At 29.2% G+C, this 24,232-nt stretch overlaps 1 protein-coding gene across 4 annotated transcripts in view; it reads left to right on the forward strand.

The window, feature by feature from the left end:
* Positions 1-24,232, forward strand: part of LOC111616898 (protein MON2 homolog) — a 90,163-nt gene that overhangs the window by 16,517 nt on the left and 49,414 nt on the right. The window contains exons 2-8 of one of the 4 annotated variants that reach the window (XM_023358258.1): positions 10,425-10,599; positions 12,773-12,836; positions 13,865-13,992; positions 15,578-15,709; positions 17,789-17,921; positions 18,011-18,111; positions 19,876-20,001. In XM_023358258.1, the coding sequence (XP_023214026.1) occupies positions 10,489-10,599; positions 12,773-12,836; positions 13,865-13,992; positions 15,578-15,709; positions 17,789-17,921; positions 18,011-18,111; positions 19,876-20,001 (795 nt within the window). In that variant the 5' untranslated portion in view covers positions 10,425-10,488. Of the gene's footprint in view, positions 1-10,424; positions 10,600-12,772; positions 12,837-13,864; positions 13,993-15,577; positions 15,710-17,788; positions 17,922-18,010; positions 18,112-19,875; positions 20,002-23,964; positions 24,157-24,232 lie in introns of those variants that run through there. The other 3 variants (XM_023358255.1, XM_023358256.1, XM_023358257.1) reach the window with 3 other exon arrangements.

Raw genomic sequence — 24,232 nt, forward strand, 5'->3', positions numbered from 1 at the left:
TTTGCAAATTTATTTCATTTTTTTTATTGACTCCAATAAAAAATTAAATGAAAAAACAGTTACCTTAAAGTCATTTGTGGTCCTTATAAGTTTGGGTTTAAGACATATTAATAGCCAATAGAAAATTAACATAGTCATCCAAACAAGAAGCAAATTATACTAAAACTAAGATTTGTTTTTGCCTATAATTCATATTCGTATTTTGCAATTGTATCCAATTTTCACTTTTATTTTGAGTATAACCAATGAAATATGTATTCCTAAACTTCATTGTCCTTGACTTGACTTCATTGTATTTCTGATGTTGAAATTCTATTATTTAGAGTTTCCTCAATAGAAAGCATTGTTAATTTAAATTGAATGGAAAAGCAGTTAAAATATAAAATTTATAACAATAAATTTTCAAAGCTATTCTGTTAATGTCAGTTAAATTTTAATTACACGTTTAATATTTTTTGAAAAATGTCTGATACTTTATTTCGCCAATCTATAATGCTTCGAAGCATGAATTACAAACTGTATATTTGTTTATAAAATTAAATTAAATACATAAATGAATTCTTTCAAATTATATTGTTAAATTAACAATTTAGAAAGTTACCATTAGGTATTTTTAATTAGCAATTACTTAAAATATTAATAATTCTGTGTAATTGAATTTAGTTAGATTAATTTTTTTATCGATCGCTTCATTAGTTTGTACTTTGTTAATTTTAATGTTTCTACTGAAATTGATTGATGAATTTATATTAAAAATTTTTTAATGTTGTTTTTAAATAGTAAAAAATAATGTAATTTTAAAGTAAGAGGTTTTTTTTTGTTTATTAGTTACTGATTTTTATTAACAGGGTTTTTGTTAATGACTTCTTTTAATTCAGAATTTATAAATTTCCATTTACTTACAAAATCATTGTTTTAATAGAATTATAATTTAATTTAATGTTTTAATAGACTTGTAATTTTTAAAATCAGAATAAATTAATATCTGAATATCATCTCGACAAATTAACTTGACATTTACAAATTTAAATTAGGTCATGTTAATTATGTCATTAACTGTTCCATAAAATTAAATTTTAATTGTGTTTTCCTTATATAGGAGAAACTTGTTTTGTTAATTATTGAAAAAAAATATAGTTTATTAAAATATGTAAATTATTATTTAATTGTTAATTTAATAGTAATAGTTTTTCCATAAATATCACACATTTTTACAAATAACTTTTTAATTAAACATAGTATTTTAGGTTCTGTTTAAATTAAATAAACAAATTAAATGATTTATCATTTAATTTATTTAATAGTTTTAAAAATCAAATCTACTTACTTTACTATTATTTATTTTGAAGATACGATATTTTATATAGCAGAAACACTAACAAAAAAAATAAGCTAGTTTGTTTTCTTGTTAAAACTTTAGTGTAATATTATGAATCGATTAAACTGAATTAATTTAGCACACACATGCATACCACACCGGGATAATGATAAAATAAGACACTCTACAACCAATAACCGACGCAACGTATGGCTAACCATTAAAAACAAACATTTTCATAACCTCTTCTGGATTCTTCCTCAGGTTTTCTTAATTCTAAATAAGCTGGATCTTCCAAATTCATTTGATAATATAAAATTTGAATATAAAATTGAACCGTAAGATGAAAAGTTCGGATAATGGAATTTATGTGCATGCGTTCACTGTGTCATCTCTAAATAAGATCAAACACTAAATATCACTGTTAAATTAAGTAAAGCCTGCCATACCATTGATAGAGACATCTCTTCCCTAAAATTAATGCACATGGACTTGGAGTAGGTCTTAAAAATCTCAACTGCTTCTAACCACTTGACGTGTTCTGGGTGTGGGGTAGTAAGGATGATTTTGGCTCTGGGAAAGTCTGCCATAATATCAGGATCTGTCACATACGGAGAGAGTGCGTGGTATTCCTACTATGCTTTATATCGGATTTATGTTCAAACATCTTGACCACCATTGAGTGTTTAGTAGACCCAATGTACTGTACATAAGGGTCTACTAAAATGCCATCTGTGGTCTGATGATTGGTATAACAGAACTGAAAGAATGAGTGATTAAATCTAATGTATTATCAATGAAAAATTGTCATTAACTTAATAAGAATATTACAGAATATGTTGGCAAGGAATGTCATTGTCATTACTCATTTCTGATTGAGTATTGAAGTATTTCTCCATCTACACAATTATCTTGAAAATTTTACATTGTAATGTAATTCTGAGGTTTTCTAATATAATTCTGATATAGTATTTGTTATGACAAAACTATCAGATTTGCTATTTTATTCTCTTGTTGTTATAGAAAAATTTTATGAAAATAATGATAATTTTTCATATATTTATCTTTTATATTTGATCCTATTGTTTTCAAATTGAATTATTTGGTTAATTAAAAAACTTAGCTTTAGTTCTAAAGTGTGTGTATCTTTGCTTTTGTCTTTTTTAATTTGGAGATTATTAAATTAAAAGTATTTTGTAAGTTATTCATTATTTTTAAAAGAACTTTTACATTTAAAAGTTAATTTTCTGCTTAGTAATATCTAATTTCTTTCATTGAAAACTGCTTTTTAATTAGAGTATTATTCAATTCAGAAGATGTAGTTAATTTAATTGACATTCTCATAATAAAAAGTTTTTCCTTGTCCATAACACAAGGAAAAAATTGTAATTACAGTTAATTTTTCAAAGTTCAATTTTAAACTTTTTACCTTTTAAATAATTATTACAGAATTTATATTGTAATCTAGTGCTTTTATTCTATTATTATTTAGTGCAATCGTAAATTCCCTCCACAGTGGACCACGCCCATGTGGTTCATCTGAGTGGTGACATCATAACTAAATTTGTCTCTTTTGATGTGCAGTGTGCCTGTGACGTCATCACTTCGTTCCTGGAAGCTCCTCCCGTTTTCCCATCCACTGCAGAGGGACTTTATGATTTTACTGTATGTTTGTACGTGTGATTGTACAAGTGTAATAAATGTACTTTTCTTGAGCTTTCAACATATTTGAGTGTAACAAATAAATTAATCTATTAAATTTTCTGAAAACTTTATTTTTGTCATTCAGGGATAAGAAATAATAATAATTCATTTTGAATACTGACGAAAAACCGAAATTGCATTAATAAATTCAAAAATTATCTAAGATTCAAATTTCACTTGTCTTTGTATCAGTATGAATCACATAAAGCAGATCAAGAGTTATTTTAACAAAACACAACAGCCATATACAAAGTGTTTAGCTGGTGGAAGAAAGGGCAGGAAAGAGGGGATGGGAAGGAGGAGGGTGAGGAGATAGAAAGAAGTGAAAGGAAAAATTCCTCCGAGCGGCATACATAAGAGCATTACTTCAGATTAAGAGTTATAAAATCTTTGATTTTCTAAACTGCAACTAAAAATTTTTGGGCAGTCAATTGTTCTTGGAATCAGTTGTTTTGGTGGTCGGTCAGCAGTTGGCAGTCACAAGTCATATATCAGTCTAAATGGCATGACTGACAATGCATTTGACAATGAAAGTTGTGGACTTAATTTTTCATGTGCATCAAAATTAATTAATTTGATTTTATTAATTATTAAAGTTTCTAACAATTATAATAAGAAATAAAAATTTGGGAATTATTAATTAAAATAATTAACGTAATCAAGGTTACAAATTTTTATTTCGTACTTTTATGTCGTTTGGTGGTGTCACATTAAATAACTGCAATGTTTAAGTTTTATCATGAATATTTTTAAAGTATTGGTGTGTTATTAATCACTTGTTATTAATGTAAATTTAAGTGATTATGCTCTTTATTTATAAATGAAAATCAATATTTTTGGATTTTTTTAAAATCATGATGATTTATCATTGGTAATTAATTGTAATAGATAAATAACAACATAATGTATAAAAACTGATTTATTTTATTCAGTCATTTGCCTACTTTTTATTAGTTGTAAATATTATAAATTAGAATACATGTTACTTATATTGAAATTATATTTTATTATTACATATGATTTCAATATCAATTGAAAATATCAATAATAAAATATAAATTAAAATAACCAATAATATAATTGTCCTTGTTGACTTATTCTGAAACCGTGTCTTCTTTTAATTCTTTTTTTATTTCACAACTGGATGCATAAGTAGATACTGGGATTTTTAACATCACTCTTTATTCAGGAATATCTTGCATACCGATACATGTTTTGGACATACACCCCTCGTCTGTCGGCTACATAATAGAATATGAACATGTATTTTTCATATTACCGAATTTACTCATTTGTATTATAAATTGGCAACATGTTTTTTAAGTCTTACTCCTACTTTCCTTTTTGTTTCTCCTATGTAATTTTTGGTTTCACAAGTAGGCCCTACTGTACATGGTATGGAATAGACTACATTTGTTGTGTTATTTATATATATCTTCTATCCTATTACTTTATTGAGGCTTTATTTTTTGTATTCTCTTTTGTAGTTTTTTTATAGGTTAAAGCTGGTTTTATATTTACTTTGTTAAAATCTTTATTTATTTCTTCACAAAAAAACCTTTGTTATAAGTGAATGCTTCATAAAACTATCATTTCATCAAACTTTGTAATTATATGAATATATTTCTAAATTACAGTAGCTTATAACATTTTTGATGATTAAATTCAGTGTTTTTTATGCTTGAATTCTTACTATAATTTTCATTTGACATATTTGAATGAATTTCATAATTAAAAATTAGGCCATTAATATAAATAGCTTTATTATTTCAAGTTTTGTATTTATTAATACAGTTTATTTTCAATTTTTGTTTATTAATATAAATGAAAATTGAAAATAAACTGTTAGATAGACCAGGAGTCGCAAACTGGCAGACCACAGGCTGGATACAACCCTTTAAGATTTTATATTCAGTCCATGGCCTAATGATTCCTTTTCTAAAAATCTAGCAACAAGTTGCTTAATTTTCCTGGCATTATTCTATAGGGATGGGTTTTATAAAAAATTGTAAATGGTAATTAGTAAAATCATCATTAAATCTGAACCTACTAGAGATACTCATGACCCCCTTTATCTCCCCATCTTCTCAATCTTTAATCACCAAAATTTAATAGATTAATTCCTCCAATAAACAAACTTCCCTGCAAAATTTCAGAAATTTTCGACAAAAAGCACAGGCATTAAGCTTCAAAGACGGTGAACAAAATTGTGCTTCCTCTCCACACATACTAACATCCATACATACAGAAATAACCCCTCAAATTTTTTTGCCTTTCTTGACATTTTAAGGTTTTCTGAGTCCAAAATTGTAAAAATCTTGTGGAATCATTTTTTAATCAATTGCCATACTTTTCCACTGTTATATATAACAGCCAGGAAAGTAAAAGACAATGTTCTGTGAAGATCAACAGAAAAAATTCAAATGTGTAACTACAGTAGAGCGTCGATTATCCGAAAGTCAATCATCCGAAACATCAATCATCCGAAAAATATTTATTTTGTTCGTACAAAATAAGAAATAATTTTTAACGATACAATAGTCTTCGTTAGGCTTAACATCGACGAAAATTCAACGCAAAGCAACACGCAATGGAGAAAAATGTCAAGATGGGATAAATTAATATATTTTTTCGTACGTAATTGGTTATCCGAAACATCAATCTTCCAAACAACCCCAGTCCCCAATTGATTCGGATAATCGATGCTCTACTGTATTTACATAAGTCCTGGTAACAAAATAGCCTTTGTTAGTAATTACTGTATGTTTTGGTTTACTGAATAATATTGAATATGGCTCGTGTCTGATATACATCTATTCAACTGGTCCTTTGCTGCATTTGAGTTTCAGACCCCTAAGCTAAACAAATGCTCAAGGTTTCAAGAAGTCAAGAAAAACCAGAATGATAGAAATTAAGACAATTTTTTCATTCTGATATTTGGTTATGGATTTATTATACTTCTGGAAAATATTTCTTTTTATTAAATGAATGGTTAATTTTTATTTTAGAATGTTCATCATCCTGTTGTCAGATCTTTATAGTTTAATGAACATTCAAATTCTAGTGTTCTAGACCAGTTATTCAGTTTGAGCATATAGAACATATACTATGCAGATATGAACTTATTTAAATTGCATTTTAAACTTATTACAACAACAACTTTAAAATTAGTTTTTTAAACTTGTCTCAAAACTGTAACAAGACTTTCAGATGAAGTACAATAACAAAGATGCAAACATGAAAACTGTGAGAACCGAGGGGGTGGAGTGTCGAGCTTCTCTCCGCTTACCGGTGGCTCTTATCAGGTATGGCTATATAGGAGGGCAAAATGTGTGAGTGGGGAGGTCCGCGAGTAAGTCGACAGGTTCCCGAATAATTACACAGGTTAAATAAAAATAACATATTTAATAAACAATTATAAGCTTATACATATTGAAGGCAAAAGCAATAATGACACAATTAGCAATAATCAAAAGACAATTCTATTCTATCCCATGACAATGATTCGTACTAACCCTGAACTTAAACTAAGAGACAAGAGATAAACCTCTTTAAGAGGGACGTCGCGGAGAGAGAGATTCAGAATGAAGTCAATGGTTTACCTAATGTGTTCCAATCTCGTCGTATGGGAGGTTAACGTCCCCAGATCGGTGATTCCTAAGTGTAGTCTCTCTTGGATGGCGGTATGGAGTGATGAACGTTACAGCGGTATGGACCTGGTGTCCGCTTGGCTGTCCTCTTGTGGGTATCAGCCAGCTGTCCGCTTCTAATGTCTGATGTGTCTGCCCTGAAGTGCAGATGCGACCCCTTTTTATACATGTCTTGACATGGGAATCATCAAGAAAACTCTGATGCAATCGCCTTTTCGGCGAGAGTTGTTTACTTAAACTTGGACGGTTCTTTTGATTTATTACACTTTCTACCTGTTACTTATGACGGGAAAGTGTCACTACAGCTGTCAAACTTCTTAAATTAATTGCTGTATGCAGCTAAAGTCAAAACATCAGCGAATGCACTATCGCTGCTTCGACTAAACCACCGACAATAAAACAATCATCACTTGGGTGATAAACGGCCTACGTCGGTATTCTGATATATCTTTCTCATCGTACGGTTAGACCATACAATGAGAAAGATATATCAGAATACCGATATAGGCCATCTAGAGGGTGACCAAAAGGTTCCCTTGCAGGTGACCCTTTTGGTTACCCTCTAGACAGTAACAGGTGATTGTTGATGTTAATTGGCTACTCAGTTGTACATTGTATTGAAGGAGGAATTAAATAATCTCCTATGGAAAGGGGAGACCTTCCCAAGACGTTCAAAGTCACCTTCGAGGTGATGCAGTACATTGCTGGGTCAAAAGGTCTATTCTTTACTTCACAGAGGGGGAAAAAGAGATATAATGATAGAAATAAAAATTACCGATGTGTGAAAATTTACGTGGGAGTTCGAATTCTCACAAAAACTAATAATAATAAATTAGGCTGTGGGGAAAATATTTTTTACGTGGAATTGTAAACTTAATCTTCATTTCTATATTTTAATATAAAGAAATTTTAAAATTTGAACAGTAATTTGTTGTTTTTTGTTATTTACTTAATAAACTTGTTAGATATAATATCAATACTTATTATATTACAAGAAATTCTTTTATAAACTGGCATTTTAAAGCTTCTTCCTACTGTTATATAATGCACATAAGCAAAATACCATGTTAAATTTATAATGATTAGTCTAATTATCATTTGCAATTAAAATAATTTTATCTGGCCCCATCCCTCACCACCTGACCACCTTGTGGGCTTGACCGAACCCATAATGGACTCACTAGAAAAAAGGCCCTCTTAGGGCCCACAGTAATGTTGAATGCATATTATAATATCAAAATTTATAAAAGTATTATGCAAATTAAGTGAATATTTAAAATATTTTTTATTGATTATATATATATATAATCGTAAAATTATATCATTAAAATCATTAAATTGTTCTTATCTGTAAATTTGAATGATTTCCCAGAGCTATTGTCTTCTGCTATTCATTGTTTTTGTTTATGGAAACAAAAAACAATAGCTCTAGGAAACCATTAAAAATTATAGATAAGAACAATTTCAATGATTATTATTATTATTATTTGAAATATATGATGTAGCATTATAGTATATTTAAAACACTTAATTCTTACTGAAGAAGTCTTTGAATGGTATTTATTTTGTGTAAATTTTATATCTCGATTTAAGGTATACAGTAGACCCCCCTATAATGCTTAGATACGTTCTACGCTAACCGAAAATTACGTTGTAGGAATGAGCCAATCGCAGCCCGATAGGTGGGAACTTTACGGACTAAGGCTGTTCGAAAGGTTTTCTTCTATAAAATTAACCGATTCTAGACTAATTCCACTCAACATTTCCAAAATACGTATAATTTTTTGGGAATAATCTGTATAAACTATGCTATAAACAAAAAATTGTAGGATTACTTACACCGTTCGACTACGCCGTTGCTTAAAGCTGGTTTTCATCGCGGAACAGCACGCGAAATGACGGCCGCAATTTCTGATAACGAATTTTTGGCGGAAAAATAACTTGACCTTTGGAGACATCATTAATATAAATAATTTTTATGGATGTTGAATAAGAAGTGTTTCTTTCACAAGAAATGTATAAAATTAGTGCTGTATTAGACTTACGGTACCTAATTTACATACTGTGCAGACGATAATAAACTCAACTTACTAGCCTAAAATCTCCGTAGCATGTTGCCAGGCGGCAGAAAGCATATATATAATTATAATAAAGTTACAATAAATTAAGTTAATATATAATTATATATACAGTACCTAATTTATATATAATTAATATATAATTATATGTACAGTACCTAATTTATATATAATTTATATATAATACTAAACAGACGATAGCAAACTCAATCTAGCCGCTCCGTAGCGTGGCGCAGGGTCGGAGGAAAGTAGTTCGGCTGCTCATCCACTATTGGTCCAGACTCTATCAATCTTGTCGCAAAACGACGTTATAGGAGGTACGTTATACGAAAGTTGCTACAATTTTTTCGCTACGTTATAGGAATTGTCGTTATAGGAACGTACGTTATAGGGGGGTCGACTGTAGAATACTTTTCCTGATTGGCCTCGCTTGTATGTGCTGTGTGAGTAAAAAAAGATTTTACTTTCATTAGCTTGTCACTTACATGCCTAGCAGAGTTTGATACAGCTCCAGTTTGCCATATTCTTTTCCTTCTCCTCCTTCCCATTCACATTCCCAGATGCCAGGAGGTTTTTGCACAGCTTTGTATACATGTGTCTTAATTTAATCAAAAACCAAAATGATAGAAATTAAGACAATTGTCTCATTCTGGTATTTGTTTGTGTGTTAAATATTTTATTCCAAAATAGAATCTTAATTTAAATTTTGTTCTGTACTTGATAAAAGCCTATGAATCGGATCAAAAACGTTTTTTTTAAAATTAAATTTAGTTTCTGGGAAAGTGTGTTTAGTGTTGTCTTATAATGGCGAAGTTCTAGCTTAAAGTATTATTGATAGTTTAAGAACTGATCTGGATTAATTTATTATTTATATGGAGCTAGTTCCAAAATCAAGTAACCCATCTGAAAAAAGGGTGATGGGAATGAGTGATTATTTATTGTGACATTGTCACAATGCTGGGCTGCAATTTTTAATCATATTTTTAATTTATTTAATTTAAAATATATGCTCTCCACATGAAATTAGTAGTGTCTTGCCCCTGTACATCATTCTTTTTCTTTAACAATTAGAGTCATGCTGATTATCTATTTACTGCTTTCAGGGTAAAACTTTTAAATTGAAATAACATGATTTCTAGTGCAAACTGGAATTTTGTATATAGTTAATCGGGGCTTCCTGCCCCTAAGGTTTCCATATCTGGTCTTGGATTTCATTTGTCTAATTTCGTTCTCGAGATTAAAGAAAGACAGATGGATCACAGTGGGAATTTATAGGTCTACAATTTTTTTCAAATAGCAGCCTAATGATGCAGACAGCTGGATGGCTGAACAGTTAAGGTGACAACCATCCATTCTGGAGGGTCTGGCGTTGAATCCGAGCTGGTCGAAAACCACCAGGAAATTTTTGGAGTGGTTTGTCCAGATATATATTTTATCTGGCCCCATCCCTCACCACCTGACCACCTTGTGGGCTTGACCGAACCCATAATGGACTCACTAGAAAAAAGGCCCTCTTAGGGCCCACAGGGTGGAAAGAGTTAAAAATAAGGGAAAGAATGATTCAATGATGTTCTATTGTATACATAATTTTAGTTTAACTTTTAAATACAGTCATGCAAGTTTATAAAATAATTTGTCACATAAAATTTAATAAAAATTATTTTTATTTTGCAGATTCAAAGTGGTTATCGTTGCATAATAAAATTAGCAGTATTAGTTAGTATTAAAGTTTTTAAATATGACAACTCAAGAAAGAAGTGCAGTTGAAAAGAAATTATTAGAAAATCTTCAGAATGATCTTAGATCATTGTCTAATGAAGCTAAAAAGAAACATCCTCCTTTAAAAGAGGTAATTTATATAAATGTTTTGCATAAAGTAACATTTTTAATCTATTAATAACTTCTTAAATATAATATTTTTGACTAATTATGTAACATCTTCAAGATTCTGAACAAGAAATTAGTCCTTTATGGATTAAAAGATATTTAATTTAATATCCAAGGGCTGGATTCACAAAAGTGTCATTAACAATGATTATGAATGCTAACAATATCATTAAAAATAATAATGTAATGATTTATTGTAGATGTGATTCACAAAAGCTGCTTGTAGAATACTGTACGACTGATGCCAAAGTAATTAGTCTGTCTATGGAATGAATCACGTGTGATGTCACTTCAGTTAATCCACTTCTCTATGTCGAAACCATTCTTCTTTTAAATTATATTTTGAAACACCATAAAGTGTTGATACTAGACACTGGACTTTTTCACATTCACTTTATTTTCTTATGTACTTTACAGTCTTTAAACTAATTGTTTAGTGGATGTGAAAAATTCCAGTGTCTAGTATCAACACTTTATGGTGTTTCAAAATGTAATATAGTTAAACCAGTCAAAACATTCCCTAATAATGTCAGCACTTTTTGCTTAATATGCCAGGCAATATGTGAATTTTATTTTACTCACTAGAATGCAGAAATACTTTTCTGTTAATTGTGTTTCTTTTTTATATCATTCATATTGACTGTAAAGAATCATGCATTTAATTACTAATACAGCAAACTTGTATTCCGATAACAGAACATGAAGCTTCCATAACACTGTTTATAATGGTGGCGACATGTTAACAAGTGAGGAAGAAAGCAGAAGTAACTTGCCACAACTAAGTGATCAATGGCTAATGCTCATCACTTAATATCTAAGTTGATTCTTTCTATAGACAGATTGTGGTGTCTTGTATCAAGAGTATAATAATGTCATCACTTCCGTCGGCTATGGCCAGTAAAACAAAATTCAATGTTTTCTGTAAAAATATGAATAAGTTCAAGCATTATTATACTCTATAACAATAAAATATTGTCATTATTTTAGTAATGACATATTCATAAATCTAGCTCAAAATTAAAAATTTGCAATTTACCTACATATTTCATATTTGATGTGAAAATATATATTCAAAGCCTGAATTCTTTAGTCAGTCAAAATTTCATTTTATGGATTATTGGATTGTTTCACTGCTTAATTAATTTAAACGTAGCCTTAAAATAGTATGATAGTTTGAATTGAATTATATTATATTAGGTACAATAAACATTTTAAAATCTGTTTTCAATTGTAAACTGATTTTATAGGTACTTAAACAATGTCACTTTATGACTGCATTAATTTGACATTATGTATTTAATAATTTATAAAAAAAAAACACTTATAAAATATTCAATTAATACTTTAATATTGTTTAAAAATTTTATTTATATGGGATGCGAGCAATGAAAAGTTACCCTAAGTTGGAGAAGTATATTTCTCCGAAGAGTAAAAATGCAATCAAAGTTAAAATTGTTGTTTTGTTTTGCTTTCAGTGCCAGATGTTTATAGTAAGTTTGGCAACAATTTAAGCTACAAATGCCCTCTGTCAATTATCTTGCTATCCTAAGTATGATTATTTTGCATGGTGTCATGATGCTAGTTCTGGCTATTGCATTGGTACTTTGCAAACACGTTACCTCATTATACTCATATACCAACACTCGTTTTGTTATCAGAATCTGTTCATTCAATTGTGAGCATCCGTTTGTTGTTGAAAATTGTGAGTTAATTTATTAACCGTTTGAAAATTGTAAGGTGATTTATCATTAAGAATGTTTTACACACGTGCTTTATTACAGAGGATGTTATCAAATTGAATAGCTATTAAGATTTTGCATAATTTTCATATTTTATTATTATGAATTATTTGTTTGTTTTTTTTTTTATTTTCCATGCAAATTTGAAGAAAACATTTAGAGTTATTTTCTTAAATTTATGATTTTACAAATTATATTTTTAAAATTCTATATCCCATTTAATATTTAACCACTTAAGCTGGATTTTTCTTTTAAATACCTTTGTTAATCCATAGAATAAGATGCATTCGAAAAATGAAAAATGATTTTTTCCATCTTAAGCTATCTTTATATAGATTGATCTTATATATGTAGAATTTATTTAAATAAAATATTAACATTTTATAATATTTACAGGCTGCCGAATCTGGAATTATAAAAGTTAGAAATGCATCGGGAAAACATGACGATCTTCGTTTAGGTAAATGGTATATTACTATAATTACTTTTAATTTGATTCTTGCATTTTATGTTTAGAATAATAGCTATTTTCTTCATTTTGATTAGCGTACTCTTATTTTATAAGTCGGTGATTCTTAAACTACGGAGAATGAGGGATTTTCTAGGGATGCAATAGAAATTAATAATAATATTAGTTTCCAAGTATAACTACATTTGGAGTTGATATTCTGACAAGAAGTTTCAGTATAATGTAGCATTGAAAATACTTACTACTTTCATATTTATTTTATTATTAATAGCATTAAGTTATCATTCTGGTTATCACAGTATAATCATTTTCCTCAAAATTTGATTTTATTTAATGCAATTTTACATTTGTTTTGAAACAGCCTAATAATTGCCTAGGTAGTAACTAAGTCACTCGCAACTTTACGGAGCAGCAAAAACTTTTAATAACAAACATTTTTGGTCTAAATATGACTGAATGTTCATTGAATATTTGAATATTGAATGAATATTTAATGTCCATTTAAAGTTTCTATCACTCAAAAGATTGTGAATAACTTAGTTACTATGTAGACAGTTACTTTTTATATTATGCTATGGCTTTGCTGGCCAAAGTATATCATAAACTTAGTAATACAAAATAACATTATGAATCAAATGCTGAGAAGCATTTCATCTCCAGCATTTAGTTTGTATTTTCATACTGTTTTTAAAGATTGCAAGATGGATGCAAAAGTTTGTAAACTGGAGAATGGTTATTAAATATGACCAAAAATGTTAGTTATTAAAAGTTTTTGCTGTTATAAAGATGGTGAATGACTTTTAAATAAACAAGAATGTTTCTTTAAAAAGTTTGAGAATCACTTTTATTAATACATCTTTAAATAACAGGAAGCAAAATTCATAATTTTAAATATTTTACAAATATTAAGAATCTACATGGTATACAAATTACAGTTTTATCACTGTTTAGTGATCTAATATAAAATTTAATAACGACAAATCTTCTAAAAATACATTTTGTTTAAACTTTTTAATTAGCATTACTGTCAGAAAGTCCAGAAATTCTTGAGCCATTTTTTTTGGGATGTGATACAAAAAATCCAAAAATTGTTCAGATTTGTTTAACTGCCATGCAACGATTAATTACTCAAGAAGCAGTTTCATTGGTAAGAAAATTTAAAAATTTTTAAATTACATTTGAAACATTCATAATATTTATATATGAAAATATTAAATAATATAAAATTATCTATACTGTACTTAAGTATAAAAAGTAAATAAATATTGTAATGTAGCAAAAATGATTCTTAATATAATTACTCTTATGTTTATTACATGTAAAGTATACTTGTAAATGACAATGCACACCCAAACTTGAAGGATTATGATTAAAATTTGATTTGAATTACATGGAATAGAAAGTAATTAATCAAGAAACCATTTTAATTTTGTTTTACTAATTGAAAAATGAGTAGACAAAATTCAGATTCCATTATCCATTGAAGAAATTAGTTGAAAGATCCATTTCAAGTCTAATGAAGAATTATCAGTCTGGTAGCATCTTAAGTTCAGAATTAGGATCTAGTTGATAGGATTTGATGCATTAGAAAATTAGAGAGAATTATGAAAAAAATATATTTAAAAAATTTCAGAAGTCTAAAGCATGTTGAGAACAGAATCTTCAAAAAGAGAAGTGACGATAACTCATATGCATGCACTTCTTCTACTAGCAATTATATAATTAGTTGAATGTCATAGTGCAATAACTGTAACAAATTCTCTAAATTAGAACTGTAAAAGAAGTATTTTTTTTTTTATAAAATAATTTTAGAATTATTTGATGAATTAATAATTATTCATTTACTTGAAATCTTATAAATTATTATTATGTACCGTATTTTATTATTATTATTATTAAATCTGTTTCACACCTTTCATGTAATGAATGATGATCTATTTCCCATACTTATTCATTGACACTTTACAAATGATATATCTAATCTAAATATAACTAGCAATTACTTATTGTGACGACTTCACAATGTTGGGCTGAAATTTTTAATTATTTTTTAAATTAATTTAATTTAAAATATATGCTCTCCACCTGAAATTAGTAGTGGCTTGCCCCTGTACATCATACTTTTCCATTAGCAATGGAGTAGTGCCGGTCATCTATCTAACTCCTTTTGGGGGAAAATTTTTAAATTAAAATAACGTGACTTCCGGTTTGCATCGGAAGCTCCTATATAGTTAAGAAGGTCCTTCCTGCCCTATATAGTTAAGAAGGTCCTTCCTGCCGTATCTGGTCTTGTCTTTCATCTGTTTAACTCCATTCTTGAGATTAAGGAAAGATGATTGTGGGAATTTATAGGTCTACAATTTTTTCAAATTGCAGCCCAATTACACAGAACAATTTCCAACTGGTGTCAGAACCTTAACGTATGTAATTTATGTAATGGATATTATATAAATTATAATAAAAATTGAAAACACGAAAGTTTGATTTTTATTAAAATTGGGTTTCAAATAATAAGTGATAAGAGAATTAAGAAAATTTCACTGTAACAAGTATCTAGCATTTTATACTTACATTTTAGATAAGAAAATTTAATGTAATAAAAATAATAATTGCATTATATATTAATATGTATAACTTGGTTAAAAAATATTTTTTACTAGTGTAATATTTATTATTTGAACATTGTTATATTAAATAATACATAATTTGCATTTTTGTTTTTTAAATTTTAGACGGCAGCCACAAATATTATTTCGTGTCTTTGGAGTTTAATGGAAAGTGGAACTGAAGAACTAAAGTTATTGCAAACTGTAACATTGTTGTTAACAACCAATACAATAGTGCAAAAAGAGACATTATCTAAGGTAAATTTATAATACTGTATTTAGAAATAGATATTTAAAATCTTATTTACTATTGCCATCTGCAGGTTTACTCGGAAAATTTAAAGAAATAACTTTATTATTTGTTGTTAACTTTTCTTTTATTTTCCTGGCTGTTACATGGGAAAGTATTGTAAATTGTGTCAAATTTGACTCTCTGCGTGCTTGCAAATTTTGACATTTTGTGACCCTTGAACAAGTGTCATGGAGCCAGAGTCGGGTGTTTTTGGTTGGAGTAGGTGAAATTCTTTCATCTCCGGCAACTCCGACTTTGAAGTTTATTTTATTGGTAAAATGTGAAGTAATAAAAATACTTATTAACCTATCCCATGTTGAAATTTCTCTCTGTTGTATGTCGTGCCATGTTAAATTTTTGTCAATGTTAAGCCTAATGAAAATTACACAGTTTTGAAAAAATAATCGTATTGTTCGAAATTATTATTTTATTTTGTGTAAATAATAATTTCGAACAATACGATTATTTTTATATATCTATTTTATTTTGCATAAATAAAATAGATATATTAATAAATGTAAAAACAAAAAAAATCTTATATTTCAGAAGTTAGTTTTAATATAAAAATCATAAGTACTAGCAACATCTAGTTTCAAAAACGTTCCAATGTTGAAATGAGATATCTCGGGTCAAGATCATTAAGTTGCAACCAGAGATATGTCGGGAATACCAAGGAGTAGGTTAATTAATTAGTATTTAACCTACCATTACTAGAGGGTGAATGCTGCACTTGCTTTTATTTTAAAACACTTGTAACTTGGATTTCTTAGATGTTTTGAGCCAAACTCTCATCTACTTTCTTTTTCAAGTATCCCCTTCGACAAGATACTGGAATCTGAAATAATAATCATTGCTAACATTCTCAGAGCTACCTTTGTTAGTCATGTTGGAGAAGTTAGTGCAACACTCACTCGCAAGCAGTTGTGTTTTTTTTTCTGCATTTGAAGTACAATTCTAATTGCAAATTAATATTGTATATATGTACTAAACATGGGATATGATGAAATGATTTTCAAATGGTTGGCTAAAGAGTCTAAGGAAGAAAATGTAGACTCTTGTCAGACAATGAGAGTGAGGATCTGCACGTGAAAACTCTGAAAATGTTGAGAAAGAAGCTAGATCCTTCGTAGGTAACGTCAGTAGGAAGAGAAAAGTGTGCATATTGCAAAATAAAAAAAAAAAAAGGAAAATAGCATATAAGTGTGTAAAATGTACTTCACCAATCTGTGGATCCCACATAATAGCAATCTGCAAACAATGCCATTTTAAAAATCCAGATCAAACAGATTCAGAACTTGAATACAAATTATAATTAAGTTTAACAGTAATTTCAGTATCGTGTTTTTGTTTCGATCATTGAAATTAATTTTAATGTATTCTAACCAAAGTAAAGTAAGTTAAACATTAAAATCTCTATTATTTATAACAAAATATATCTATAACTTCCTGATCCGAGTCAAATTTATCAAGACAAATTATTAAGAATACGAAAATATGTAGGCTGAGTGTGACAAATCTAACCACAAGGAGTGCCTGATTAAAGAAACTTTTTAGAATAAAGACACTTGGATAAAGTTACATATAACCTATAAAGGTTGTTTCATAGCAAAAATGTTATATGTATCTCATGCAACATGCTCTATACTTTCAGAAAATTTTTTTATATTAATTTAAGGTCTACCAGTGGCTGAGTGGATAAAACCACCAAACTCTTGTAGTTAGATGTGAGATTGTGTTTAGAAAGTAAACACTTACGGTATTGATTCAAAGCGCCATGCTTATCTTTACCAAACAGAAGTTCCCAAGAAAAAATTTGACTTTCGTTTTGGGTGTGTTAATTTTTACTCAGCACAATAATATTTTTATCCCAGATGTTTTACTTTGGATATCAATTATTTTTTTGACCAATTTGACTAATTAATTTTTTCACCACCCTTCTTTTGGTTTCGAATTCTAGCTTGAAATAAATTTCAAATTATAGTTTGAAATAAAAAAAAATGATTTAAAATAAAGAATGTTTTATAATATATAAAATATACTTTCAGGCACTCGTTCTTTGTTTTCGTTTGCATTTTACAAAAAATAGCACAACAAATAACACCGCATCGGCGACTGTTAGACAGTTAGTGGCAGTAGTATTCGAACGGGTGCAGTCGGAAGATTCCACACCAAATGAAGGTATCTCAATAAATTTTTAGTTTTATAACTTTATAGAAATACTTTATTTATCTATTTGCATTAATATTATTATTAAAATTATGTTTAAGATAGGATAGGTGATTTAAATTTAGAAGAACTCAAGACTGGTAGTAGACATCCTCCTAAGTCATTAAGACCTTGCGCTGCAGATGCTTTTTTGTTATTTCAGGTATTGGTTTTAAGAGAATAATTTGTATGTAGTTAAAGTGATGAATGAAAGATATTAGTCTTAAGATAAGAAAAAAAAAAAACATTAAGTTTATTAACATTAGAATAAAGTTTATTATTGAAATAAATCTTTTTAAAATGCATTCTATTTATAAATCCTTCATATTGATACCGTTTTTGAAGGTATGAGAAGTTTTTTGCAATAATAATCAATGGATAACATGTATAAAAGTAATGAATTTTTTAATCTATTGTTTATTTTAAGTTTTTAGCATATATTAAAAAGTATAAAATAAGTTTACACTTATTTGTTTACAATTTATTTCTTTTCATTTTTATCAAATAAAAATTATAAATCAATTTTCACATTGAAATTTTAATTTATAATAATTTAACATTTGATAATTTGCAACTTTTATTGGCTTAACTAACATTAAAGATATTTTATAAATATATATATTAAAGTGGATTTTTATTGACCAGAACTTTGTCCAACGAGAGGAGACCGTGCTGATCTTTAAAAAACCGTTTAAATGAAACACACTTGAAATTATGCCATTCTTAGACTTTTGCTGAGTGATTAATTTTCCGTTGTTTGTTTAACTTATTTGGTGAATTTTATTGTTTTTCCACTTGTAACAGTTATTCATCTGTATTTTGTTTTTTTGATGGTGATACTGGGTTCAACATGAGCACGAGGGATGGGAATTATAGTGAACCTATCAAGAAAATATTGTTTTTTAACGATTAGATTCTGACAGCCAGATGGCAAAGGTTGTTAAGTTGTCAGTCTACTGTTCTGGGGAACCTGGGATTGAATCTGGGTGGGCAATCTGGAAATTTTTGCGGACAGTCTGTCCTGGGCCCCATCTCTTACTGCCTTCTTTATGTACCGATCAAATTTATGACAGGTATGGATAAAAAGGCCCACTAAATGAAAAGAGTAAGAAATTGAAAATGATTGTATTAAGAGTTTGATTTATCATTGACTTCTCAATGACAAGCTCAGATTAGATGTTACCAAATAGCAATGGAGGGTAAGTGCCACTTGGCAGTTTATAAAATGATGTAAATCAATTGCACAACAATATGCCAAGTTAAAATGATGAGGACAATGATTTGTTTCAAGTTTGGCAATTTGATGCATACTACAGTTTTCTGAGGTTTTGTAACATATTTGAAAGACTAGTTTCTGTTGTTTAACTTGTTGGCTGCAATTTGAAAAAATTGTAACAAACTCCCACTGTCGTTTGTCTGTCCTTCCTTCCTTAATCTTGAGAATTGAGTTAGTTAGATCAAAATTGAGACCAGATATGGAAACCTTAGGGACAAGAGGCCCTGATTAACTATATACAAACTTTCGGTTACGTGATGCCATCAGAATTTTTGGGTCTCATTCGGTTGTCTCTCATTCCTGGTTTATACTGGAAGTCATGTTATTTCAATTCAAAACTTTCCTCTGAAAGGAGTTAGTTAGATGACAGGTACTACGCTAATGCTAGCAGGGAAAGCATGATGTACAGGAATAAGACACTACTAATTTGAGATTATGAGCATATATTTTAAAATTAAAAATAAGATTAAAAATTGCAGCTCGGCATTGTGACAATGTCATACTAAAATAACTGCTTGTTAGAATATATGTTTTTCTTTATAAATACTTTAAAATATTTTGAGTTTATTTTAGTTTAATTGAAAATTTTAAATATTATTTATGTAATTTAAAACTATATTGCAGATTTTTAATAACAAATTTTTGTTTTAGGATTTAGTTCAGTTAGTGAATGCCGACCAACCATTCTGGCTTGTCGGTTTAACAGAAATGACGAGAACTTTTGGGTTGGAATTACTAGAATCAACACTCACTACATTTTCTGATGTATTCTTTAAAGTAAGAATAATTTTGAAAATTTATTGATTTATAAATTTTTACTAGTTAATCTTTCATATATGATATGGTTTAAAATATTAATTATATAAAACTGTACAGAAATACACTTAAATTAGTCTGTTAAATTTTAGTTGATTGGCAATTAAACATATAAATAAGTTGCTTTTTTAGTCAGTTTAAGAAAGAATTTTTATTGGGAAAACTCATCGGTAATAAACATTGCCCACCAGTGGTCGAGTGAATAAAACCACCAAATACTGTCAACTGGCTGCAGGTTAGCACCTCGTCAACAGACTGACTGTGTTTTCCATATTTCCACATTTGTAACATTTCAATAAGGTGCAAGTTTCCTTTAGAAAGTTGGCTTGGAAGTCATCCCCTTAGCAGATTGCCTGCATGCCGCATTGCCACATATGAACAAATAGTAATAAACAATAGATTACTATAAATTTCCTTTAAAATAATTTACACAGCTAATAGCTTCTTACCAGGGCTGTGGAGTTTTGGTGTTTTAGCCGGAGTCTGAGTCGTCAAAAAATCCGCCGACTCTGACTTCTTTTTGCTTCCCAACTTGTTATGTATATAAAACGGAAAAGTATTGAAATCGTGTCAAATTTGACCCTCCAAGTTTTCTTTGCAAATCTACATGTACATTTGGAGACCTCCCAAACCCCCCAAAAAAGTCAATAAAAGGGGAAAAATTCACGTGTGTATGTGTGTTGGCGTCTAATTTGTTTAATTTCTTTATTTTCTGTTCTGAGATATTAAACAATATCTCAGAATGGATAAAGTTTAAGAAACGAAATTTGGCACTGTAGCTTGTGTATAAAAGGGCATTAATACTATTAAATTTTGGTTCTTAATTAAAGGTCGACAGGGTGAAGACATAAAAGGGGTCATATGTCATATCTCTTAATGAATATTTTAGTCGTTATTAGCGTTCAAAATTAAAAAATAAAAAATAAAACTCGTCTTTACCCTCAAAGTAAGCTTTTTTGTCATTTTATAATAGTACAGTAAAACCCAGTAAGACGTTCTCGCCTATGATGTTAGAATGTATATGGAGACATGATTTAGTTCAACCACTCCGACGCTTAATAACTAACTCGTGTTAAACCATCTGACTCTAATTCTAACCACTCTGACCACAGAAATTATTAGGCTTCAAACAGGGTGATCAAAATCATGCCCACCCCACACAGTCTAACATCCACACATTTAGAAAAAAACCTTGAATCTTTTGCATATCTCAAAATTTTAAGGTATCCTGAGTCCAAAAATGTAAAAATTTGGGAGGGGTCATTTTTTGACTGAGCATTACACTTTCCCTCTGTTACATATAACAGCCGGAAAAGTAAAAATATTTATATATTGACTGTGTCATTACTTAGAGGAGTCTTTTAGCTTTGGAATAAAAAGTTTCTACATTCTATCTTTATTAGAACTCTATTTATTGAACCTTTTATTCTGAGGTCACGTGATAACATTAGAATTTTCGGGTCTCTTTCGGTAACAAGTCTGCCCCTAGTTGGAGTTGGTAGATTTTTACGTGACTCCACAGCCCTGCTTCTTATGAATAAAAGCACTTAAAGAATAAAATCTAACAAAAGATAAAACTGAAATTATTTTTTAGAAATCAAAATTTTCTTTGTCTGAAGCATTTCAAAGAATTTCCTAATTTTGTTACAAGTAATAATGTAGAAAAAATAAATAGCTTGTGTTTATGTTATATACCCTTTCATTGTTGATAGGCTATTCGTTTAATGTTTATTTAACTTGGGGAAAGAAGTATACTTAATTTAGTCTATTATAATTCTGCTTCCACTGGAGTTACATAAGAAAAATTCCAGTTACTACTTTGGGTTGTTTCTCATTTATAATTGGAGTCCATTTAAAAAAAAAAAGTCAATTTCATATCAAATGATCATTAATGTTAAGAACATTGATACCTTGGTGTGGAGGTAGGTAGTAGAGCGGTTGCAACCAATGTTTTCAACTCAAAACATGAATGTCGGACGTCAAGCACTGCCATCTGGCAATGTTAGAAGGTTGATAATGATGTTTACTACATCTAGTATGGTGAGTAGAAGATGGGTTTAAACTTCATTTTTTTTGTGTTTGGGGTTAAAATTATGATGTATTTTATTAAAATAATGATTATTTATTAGGACACGGAAGAACTAACAGTCAAGATTTCTGCCATCCGAGTCCACCTACCATACCACCCGGACAACATCCATTATTTATGTAATTTAAAACTATATTGCAGATTTTTAATAACAAATTTTTGTTTTAGGATTTAGTTCAGTTAGTGAATGCCGACCAACCATTCTGGCTTGTCGGTTTAACAGAAATGACGAGAACTTTTGGGTTGGAATTACTAGAATCAACACTCACTACATTTTCTGATGTATTCTTTAAAGTAAGAATAATTTTGAAAATTTATTGATTTATAAATTTTTACTAGTTAATCTTTCATATATGATATGGTTTAAAATATTAATTATATAAAACTGTACAGAAATACACTTAAATTAGTGCTGTTAAATTTTAGTTGATTGGCAATTAAACATATAAATAAGTTGCTTTTTTAGTCAGTTTAAGAAAGAATTTTTATTGGGAAAACTCATCGGTAATAAACATTGCCCACCAGTGGTCGAGTGAATAAAACCACCAAATACTGTCAACTGGCTGCAGGTTNTAATCTAAAGCAAAGAAATATATTAAAGTGGATTTTTATTGACCAGAACTTTGTCCAACGAGAGGAGACCGTGCTGATCTTTAAAAAACCGTTTAAATGAAACACACTTGAAATTATGCCATTCTTAGACTTTTGCTGAGTGATTAATTTTCCGTTGTTTGTTTAACTTATTTGGTGAATTTTATTGTTTTTCCACTTGTAACAGTTATTCATCTGTATTTTGTTTTTTTGATGGTGATACTGGGTTCAACATGAGCACGAGGGATGGGAATTATAGTGAACCTATCAAGAAAATATTGTTTTTTAACGATTAGATTCTGACAGCCAGATGGCAAAGGTTGTTAAGTTGTCAGTCTACTGTTCTGGGGAACCTGGGATTGAATCTGGGTGGGCAATCTGGAAATTTTTGCGGACAGTCTGTCCTGGGCCCCATCTCTTACTGCCTTCTTTATGTACCGATCAAATTTATGACAGGTATGGATAAAAAGGCCCACTAAATGAAAAGAGTAAGAAATTGAAAATGATTGTATTAAGAGTTTGATTTATCATTGACTTCTCAATGACAAGCTCAGATTAGATGTTACCAAATAGCAATGGAGGGTAAGTGCCACTTGGCAGTTTATAAAATGATGTAAATCAATTGCACAACAATATGCCAAGTTAAAATGATGAGGACAATGATTTGTTTCAAGTTTGGCAATTTGATGCATACTACAGTTTTCTGAGGTTTTGTAACATATTTGAAAGACTAGTTTCTGTTGTTTAACTTGTTGGCTGCAATTTGAAAAAATTGTAACAAACTCCCACTGTCGTTTGTCTGTCCTTCCTTCCTTAATCTTGAGAATTGAGTTAGTTAGATCAAAATTGAGACCAGATATGGAAACCTTAGGGACAAGAGGCCCTGATTAACTATATACAAACTTTCGGTTACGTGATGCCATCAGAATTTTTGGGTCTCATTCGGTTGTCTCTCATTCCTGGTTTATACTGGAAGTCATGTTATTTCAATTCAAAACTTTCCTCTGAAAGGAGTTAGTTAGATGACAGGTACTACGCTAATGCTAGCAGGGAAAGCATGATGTACAGGAATAAGACACTACTAATTTGAGATTATGAGCATATATTTTAAAATTAAAAATAAGATTAAAAATTGCAGCTCGGCATTGTGACAATGTCATACTAAAATAACTGCTTGTTAGAATATATGTTTTTCTTTATAAATACTTTAAAATATTTTGAGTTTATTTTAGTTTAATTGAAAATTTTAAATATTATTTATGTAATTTAAAACTATATTGCAGATTTTTAATAACAAATTTTTGTTTTAGGATTTAGTTCAGTTAGTGAATGCCGACCAACCATTCTGGCTTGTCGGTTTAACAGAAATGACGAGAACTTTTGGGTTGGAATTACTAGAATCAACACTCACTACATTTTCTGATGTATTCTTTAAAGTAAGAATAATTTTGAAAATTTATTGATTTATAAATTTTTACTAGTTAATCTTTCATATATGATATGGTTTAAAAT

The sequence above is a fragment of the Centruroides sculpturatus genome, unplaced genomic scaffold, assembly GCF_000671375.1.
Source record: "Centruroides sculpturatus isolate CEXI.00-Female unplaced genomic scaffold, Cexi_2.0 scaffold1040, whole genome shotgun sequence".
In the NCBI taxonomy this organism is placed as follows: Eukaryota; Metazoa; Arthropoda; class Arachnida; order Scorpiones; family Buthidae; genus Centruroides; species Centruroides sculpturatus.